At 41.6% G+C, this 8,456-nt stretch overlaps 1 protein-coding gene across 4 annotated transcripts in view; it reads right to left on the reverse strand.

The window, feature by feature from the left end:
- IL7R (interleukin 7 receptor) overlaps nt 1-8,176 on the reverse strand; it is a 34,614-nt gene extending 26,438 nt beyond the window's left edge. The window contains exons 1-2 of one of the 4 annotated variants that reach the window (XM_047767189.1): nt 3,812-4,026; nt 1,069-1,116 (exon numbers count right to left, since the gene is read on the reverse strand). Coding sequence is in view for 2 of the 4 variants with exons in the window: in XM_047767172.1 (XP_047623128.1) it covers nt 3,812-3,935 (124 nt within the window). In the remaining 2 variants the exon portion in view is untranslated. Of the gene's footprint in view, nt 1-1,068; nt 1,117-3,811; nt 4,027-8,000 lie in introns of those variants that run through there. The other 3 variants (XM_047767198.1, XM_047767172.1, XM_047767179.1) reach the window with 3 other exon arrangements.
- Between the last annotated feature and the right edge of the window lie 280 nt (nt 8,177-8,456).

Below are 8,456 nucleotides of genomic sequence, written 5' to 3' on the forward strand. Positions count from 1 at the left end.
AATGTGTGAATATTTATATAAGGCAATTCATCTTAAGTTTCCAAATGAAACAAATATCTTGAGAAAAAAATTACATGACAGGACCCAGATCTGGCAGACCTTCCCATGAATCTTAAGAGATATTGCTTCTGTGTTTACACAGCCTTCTTGTATAAATATTGTATTTTATAGATATTAGCAAAATTATGCAAGTATGTGGGGAACTAGAATTTTTCACTGCCACTTTGGAAAAGTACTGTCTATCGGAAATACTTGATTTTTTACACTGGCATGAGGCCCTGAAGGTTAAATCAACATTTGTGTGTGTGCGTGTTTTCCGACATTTAATAGAGAAGAATCTGTCAGCAGATCTATTCCAACCAGGACCTGAGAAAATGCAGAGTAGCTAAAACCATTCTCAGAATGGCTGAGTGTGGGCTCTGACTGCTTCGATGTCCATTGATACTAGAAATTATTTTGGCCCATTGATACTACAAAATAGATGTCCATTGATACTAGAAAATAGCCCTTCTAGGGCTTTAAATAGCATACAGAATATATTAAAAATCAAACCCCAGTTGAGCATCCTGAAGTCCATGGAATTAGAAACAGCACCCTCTTTACTTAAATAACCTAGTAGTTCTGTGAGAAGGTTAGTAAAGCTGGTTCTGAGTGGACCAAAATGTTGAGAGAAAGGCTGGTTCAGTCAAAGCAACAAATCTCGAAAAGCCACATCTAGATAAGAGCTGTGGATACTGTTCTTTCTGACCCTATCTAGAATCCTTCTGGCTCACAATTCTGCCACCTGCAAAGATTCCTTATGTAATTTCAGAAGGGTATGACACTCTTGTTAATGACAGTTGTAAATAGAGAGGAGCAGCCCACCCCTGAGGGCTCCCATTTCAAAACATGTTCATTCTTAATCTTATAGAGTTAGATCTCATCCCCTGATTGCTGGCATCTTTCTTGATGGAATAGTTCTGGGTGGTTTTCGCCTGCTTTTACATGGCAGTCCTCATGCTCTCTTTAGAAGGCTAAAATGTTTCCTCTTCTTTGGAATTTCCACCAATCCCATACAACAGAACCTACCTTATTGTTTGGATTCAGAATCTGTGGGTCAGCTTTGTCTCCAAAATTCTTCAACATGCAATGTAAGCCAGAGATAGCACAGTCAAGCAGATGCCACACCTCAACAGGACAAAGCACTCCCACTACTCTTAGCCAGCTGGTCTTGCAAAGTGAGTTTGCGTCTATTCTTATACATTATATAAAGCAGTGGTCACTTACAATAGCCAAGACATGTAAGCAAGCTAGGTGTCCACAGGCAGATGAATGGATAAAGAAGAAGTGGTGCATATACACAATGGAATATTACTGAGCCTTAAGAAAGAATGAAGTAACACCATTTGGAGCAACATGGATGGACTTAGAGATTATCATACGAAGTGAAGACAGAGAAGGACAAATATCATTGGATATCCCTTATATGTGGATTCTAAAAAAAAAAAATGATACAAATGAACTTATTTACAAAGCAAAAGTAGACTCACAGACATAGAAGCAAATCTGTCATTACCAAAGGGGATAGCAGAGGGGAGGTAGAGATAAATTAGGAGTTTGGGATTAGCATATACACACTACTATGAAAATAGGTGAACTACAAAGACTTGCTGTATAGCACAGGAAACTATAGTGAATGCATTGTAATAACCTCTAATGGAAGAGAATCTGAAAAAGAATGTGTGTGTGTGTGTGTGACTGAATCATTTTGCTGTACACTTGAAACTAATAAACATTGTCAATTAACTACACTTCAATAAAAGAGAAAAAAAAGCAGTGGCCATCCAATTAAAATGGCCATGTTTTGAAACACAGTGCGTTGGCTCTTCAGCAGGTATTACTGAGCCAAGCTGCTTTGTAGAGACAAAAAGCCCCCTATAGCCTGCGAAATCACCTGGCATTTTGCAAAGAGAATATACCTTATCTAAGCTGGAAAATTCTTAGTTAAGGGTCATACACAACACAGTGGTTAAGAACCCTAGCACAAGGGCTGGATGATGTGGGTTGACATCCTGGCTCTTCTATTTTGTAGCTGTGGTTGTCCATCAGGTTATTCAACCTCTCTAAGCTTCAGGGTTCTGATATTTAAATTCATGTTATTATGAGGAATCACTGAATAATGTATGCAAAGACCTCGCTTAGAACACAGCAAGCACCCAGTAAGGGTGAGATATGACTATCACCTATTTGGAGAAATAAATAATGAAAAAGTAAAATAAGAATTCTAATTCTGAGCATATACACGAAACTTCTGGGGCCCCTCCGAAAAAGGTGTTATTATGACTATGGCTTTGAAATTACATAGAGGTTTTGAACAGTGAATTAACCTATTATGTTTAAATGTTCACTATAAAAATTAGGCTTTTTGAAATATGTATTATAGACAAGGTGGTGTGGTTTAGAAGTTTCCCTCCTGAAAGGGATTCGTTGATTAAAAGTGTAAATGGTTTGGATTTTTCAAAGGTCTCCCTTTCTTCTCTTGATTACCCTTCCGGTTTTCAGAGAACTACTTTATTTTTCAACAAACAGCAGTTAATTTTTTTGAATTCCTGACACCCCAAACCGGGAAGGATTCTGGTGTAATCATGGGGATGGGTGGATACAGACCTCCTCAAAAAAGCTGAAATTTAAAGAGCTGATGTGAAAACTCAGCTTTGCCTTAGAATTCCTAATTTTTTAAAAAACGAATATAACCACTAGGGAGAAAGAGAAGGGATATATTATATTGCAAAGAGTGAGGCTTAGGTATTACCTGCCAAGCCTTTTATCTGTACAAATACAACATTTACCATGAAATCATCATCCTTCCCCATGGACTGATTCACACTGTGAGAAAGATCCACCCTCTGACCATTCCCTTAATGAAAATATTCTAGGGATTTCCATCCTTAGTAATTACATGACTTATGATGTCTAAGCTGAGTCATTAGGCTGATGTGTTTGCGAACTCTGATAGGCAAATACTTTTTAAGTCTTAAAGTGAAAGTGCTTTAATTTTCAGGAACAAATTCATGGGGGGCTAAGTTTCCAGGAGGCTCTTCGGCTGGTACTTCACTTTTGGGTACAGTTTGGTTAGAATAACAATGTATTTACAAAGTAGACAACATCTGCTTCTAGACACTCAGTATCTCAAGGATCCCAAAGAGAGCTGGTATATGATGTTAAATTTGTTGACATGGAGACAGCTGCATGTATTTCAAGGAGACCACTCACTCAGATCAGTTCTTCACCAAGAATACCACACGACTCTATTGACACTGAAGCATTTTGGAGAAATCTTCAAATAGTTAATCAAATGTCTACTATGTTCTAGACATCAGTTCAGGTACAAAGGTAAGTGCAAACAAAGCTGTTGTTTCTGGATATAATTTTATCTTGGGAGTGAAGCTTTCGGAACCTCCAAAAAAGCTGAACCCAACAAAATGAGCTTGATCTTTTGACAAGGTAAAATTATCTTGAAGATTCTCCAACAAGCCGAAGCACCATGTCTACGTGGGTGTTCTTTTTTGTAAGAGCAGAGACATCAACTGACATTTAAGATCCACATGGAGAGAATCAAGTCTCTCCCTTGACAATTCTAAGCCTTCATAAACCACGCACGGGGTCATTCCCAGGACTCCCATCCTGGTGGTTGAAACAGACAGAATGACGGACCATGTGGTAAGTCCTCCTACCCAGGGACCCCCGTCCACTCTGTTAGGGAATCTGAGCAAGCTTGAAACAGATGCTAGAGATCATCTGAAATCCTAAAGAAAAGTTGAAAATGACTCACCATTCTCTGCATAGCCACTTTCTCCAGAAACAGCTTGAAGTAAATAGAAAGCCATACCAAGAGTGGTACCTAGAATCATCATTCTGAGAGAAAGAGGAGAGAGCAGGCGTGTGAGCCTACGCATAGGAATGAATGAGAGAGAGACTGCGAGAGCGACTTCAATCTATAGCTTTAGGGCTTTATATTTATTTGACCACAGGGGGGAAGTATTGGGGGACGTATCAACAGCAGAAAAGAAGGCAAGTGTCAGAAACAGGAAGTGTAAGTAAAAGTCTTGCTGCTGTAAGCAGAAGAGGAGGAAAGGGAGGGATGGTACCTCTGTGGTACCCCTGGCGGCCTCTTAACCTTCTATGCTTATTTCAGGCTAAGGTGGTGGATTTGATTCTAGGATCAAATCTCAAGATCTCTTAGGTCCACTTTAAAAGAATCATGACACAAACATTGAAATGTACAAAGCTTATCCATTGTTTGTCTGGGGTGGGTTTTGCTTTAAAGAAAGATTCTGCCCTTAATGAAATTGTTTATGGCAGGTACATTTTAAATCTCTCACTGCCACCCACCCCCACCCCCAAACATATATGCTAGAGAGTTCCACAAGAATGGTGACTTTTCTGTTTTGTTTTTTTTGCATATCTCTGGTGGTTACTTTTGCCTTACCTATCAGAATAGGCATACCAGAATTGTTTGTTTAATTTAGGAGTTGGCAAGACTATGGCCTAGGGGGCCACATTTGGCCCACTACTTGTTTTTATACATAAAGTTTCATTATATAATTTTTGTGCCACAGCAGAGTCGAGTAATTGAGATAGAAACTATACAGCATACGGCATACACAGTGTGTATGCTTCACTCTCTGGCCCTTTACACAGAAAGACTGATGACCTGTTGTTTAAGGGATTAAATAGTTTTGTATCCCATGTATTTAAAAATAGGATTTTATTTGTGAAAATCTGACTGCCACAACCACACAGCTTTGCAGGAACACATGGTACCTGCGAACCACATGGGTACTAACATAGACACGGCAGAAGACTAAGACAATGACAGATGTCATTCAGACTCTCCCTCTGCTAGTTTATCTGTCAAAATTGTCCTCAACAAGGCCTCAAGGTTAGAGCTGTGGTTGGGAATTCCCTTGTGGTTCACTGGGTTAAGGATCAGGTGTCACTGTAGGGGCTCTGGTTATTTCAGTGGCTCAGGTTTGACCCCTGGCCAGGGAACTTCTGCATGCTTGGGGGGTACAGCCAAAAAAATTAAAAAAAAAATTTTTTTAAATAAAGCAGCAGTATTTGTTAAGCCTGGCTGACTTCTTAGTACTTGTTGGATGTCTCCCTTAAGCCATCATTCTTATTCCAAGGCACAGTTGATGGCATCAACGGACAGGCAGCAGCGAGTGCTTCTGCTCAGGGCTTCTTATGGATAATCTACCCTGGAGTCCAGCCATGAAACACTACTGTCTGGATTGGCCAAGGCTCTTTTAGAAAAAAAGCCACAAGACTACGATTATAAAGTGATGCGCACAGAGATGCTGAGTGGACAGTGAGTTATGAACTTTTTTTTTTAAATGGCCACATCCATGGCATATGGAAGTTCCCAGGCTAGGGGCTGAATTGGAGCGGCCGCTGCCGGCCTACACCACAACCACAGCAATGAAGGATCCAAGTCACATCTGTGACCTACACAGCAGCTTGGGGCAATGATGGATATTTAACCCACTGAGCGAGGCCAGGGATCAAATCCTCATCCGCACAGAGACTATAACCCAGTGAACAGTAATGGGAACTCCAGAACTTCTGTTTGATTTACTGTTGTTGGGTAGAATTAGTCCTGTGGGGCTGTAAAAATGGCTATATTGGAGTTCCCGTCGTGGCTCAGTGGTTAACGAATCCGACTAGGAACCATGAGGTGGCGGGTTCTATCCCTGCCCTTGCTCAGTGGGTTAAGGATCCGGCGTTGCCGTGAGCTGTGGTGTAGGTTGCAGACGAGGCTCGGATCCTGCGTTGCTGTGGCTCTGGTGTAGGCTGGCGGCTACAGCTCCAATTTGACCCCTAGCCTGGGAACCTCCATATGCCATGGGAGTGGCCCAAGAAATGGCAAAAAGACAAAAAAAAAAAAAAAGGCTATATTAACCAAGATGAACAACCACCCCCACCCCCAACCCCAGCCAAGTATAAGACAGAAAGTCTTTGAAAGCTGCACCAGTCAGCCTGTCTTATCGTTGCAGTTACTGTGACAATCTCAAGACGAGAAATGAGGAGGTGGGGCCATTGTACCAGTCCCTGAAAGGCCTTCTTCAGCATTGAGGCAGATCTAGCGACAGAGATGGGGGTCCTGTTTATAATGTCACACATTGGACTACAAGCTCGAGGAATATTTCAGAGCAAGAACCTACTGAATGGGGCATAATATATTTCCTCCATCTGCAGAGGGCTTCTTTTGACATTTTCATACATTTTCCAAGCCAAGTTAAGAGTGCCAATTTTGTGCATCAGATGGCAATTTGTATTCTCGCTTCTGATTTTGTTTGGAATGTCAGGCAGACAATCATAAGCTGGATTCACAAAAATTGGTAAGTTTTGCATATTGGGCTGACTACCCTTTCAAAAGAGCTGTAATTATAAATTCCTATAACTAAAAAAGTGTTCAAAGAGAACTCACAAATGACATCCGTCCATGAACAGAGACCTCATGCACTGCTCACAGATCGTCACCCCATGGCTGAGTAATTGGGTCATGTCTCTTTAAATTCTCTTGTTTATCATTTAAGTGGACTATCATTTTGATTGTATCTCTTTCCTTTAGTTGTGAAGATGTAAAAGAACAAAGCCAAGGCACAATATTTTGGTACAGCATGTGCTCGTTTGCTCAGGGGATTTCCATGGGTGTACTTACTCTCTTTGGGTGGGGCAGAAGAGGCTGGAGGACCTCAGAGAGAAACCTAGACAAAGTGTGGGGAGTTCAAAGAAATCAGAAGCCTCCTTAGTCCTTCTAGAGATCCTGGGGAAACAATGGGACCTTCTCTAAGTTCTTCACCCAGACTTCGCTAGACCTTTGGAAACCGAGAAAAGCTGGGCAAGGACCTCCTTCCTCTACCGATCACCTGACAGAGACTATTACTCTATTGCCTCGTCATTATTGTCTAGGAGAGAAGTGAACAGATAAGAATAGAGGATGTGGAAAGATGCCCAGGGCACTGAGCCTCTAACTGCGGAATCAGGATCTGAGCAACGCAGCAACGCAGCCCTTGGATGGGGCGGCTTGGTTGTAGCTTACATCTTTTCCTTCCCTTCTCGCATCACTTCATTGCATCACTACCTTTCTCTTCTTTCACATGTTGCCTTCCCTTAGCTTTACGAGTTCCTATGATGAGGTGAATCTTAGCCAAGCATTGTATTGTTTCTTTTCTACAAGCTGAGCAGAGGGTAAGACTCCAACAAGCAGCCGATCACGTCTCCTTTCCTCCTTGTTTTGGGATCCTTTGGACTATTTGTTAAGCTGGACAAAGCACACAATGAAGATTTTCTTTTCATTGTCATACTGTAATAAGTCACTGTCCTTTGTGTCTCACTGGTTAGCGTGCGAAAGAGCTCTGAGAACTGACCTTCTGGCAAAGAGCAGAGATTCTGGGATGTTAGCCTTGGAGAAGCGTGTGCTCTCTTTTCTTTGTTGTTTGCTCTCTTGGTGAAAGCCCGTGTAGTCTCTTTTTTCCAATCAATAAAGACAAAAATGTTCCTGGACAAATTCAGGCTGAGCATCTTAACATAGGACTAATCTGCACTATCTTGATTATTCTCTTAGGAAGGGACATTTTATTGCCATTTTTGACAGAAGTGATAGTGTTAGTGGGACAGACACCCATACACTGCCTCTTTTTAGCACCCTGGGGATACAAACTGTTCTAAGAGCAAATATATTCCTGTGAGTCAATTTTTCAATGAAGGTTATACAACAGCCCCTAAGCATTGAGTAACGTGTCTTAAAGGAGAAAGATGTAAAAGTCACTCCCCTTGAGTTTGAATATTAAAGGACAGTAAAGTAGAACAGCAGCAACAATATTAATAATCGGCTGTAGGTTGCTATAGGAAGATAAAGGGCAAGATCTGATGTTGGAAAAATACTCAAAAGTCCCCAGATATATTCTTTGAAATCTGCATGAACCTCTCGCACCTCCCCACCCACGGTCACTTACCTGCTTTAATTTATGGTTAGATTTTATCCATAAGGTGGAAAGTCATCCTGGGCCCTGGCTTCAGCTGGAAAAGGGACATCCAGGCCAGCTCCGTGGAGTGACTGAGGACCCCCAGGAGCTATGGAAAAGAGAAATAAAAGCACCCAAGGCTGTCAAGTAGGCCAGGATGGCTGTGGAGAAATCTAACTTTATTAGTCCTAAGTGACTGTCTGTAGTATCTTATGGGTATGTGCTGAGTCAGGGTTCTTAGGGGGAGTCCCAGCATCATGAAGTTTCATTTCCAGGAGCACACTCCTTTCCTTGTTGTGGCTCTTTTTCATTTCCCTTTCCTCCTTACCCCACGTCTTTGCCGTAGCTTGTGTTCTTTCTGAGCAGAGGGGGGCCTGCCATGGCTCTTTTGTCTTTATGAGATTTCAGTCTCTGTCTTTGGAGGCAACAAAAATGGAACTTTTGAGC

Source organism: Phacochoerus africanus, chromosome 1 (assembly GCF_016906955.1).
Source record: "Phacochoerus africanus isolate WHEZ1 chromosome 1, ROS_Pafr_v1, whole genome shotgun sequence".
Lineage (NCBI taxonomy): Eukaryota > Metazoa > Chordata > Mammalia > Artiodactyla > Suidae > Phacochoerus > Phacochoerus africanus.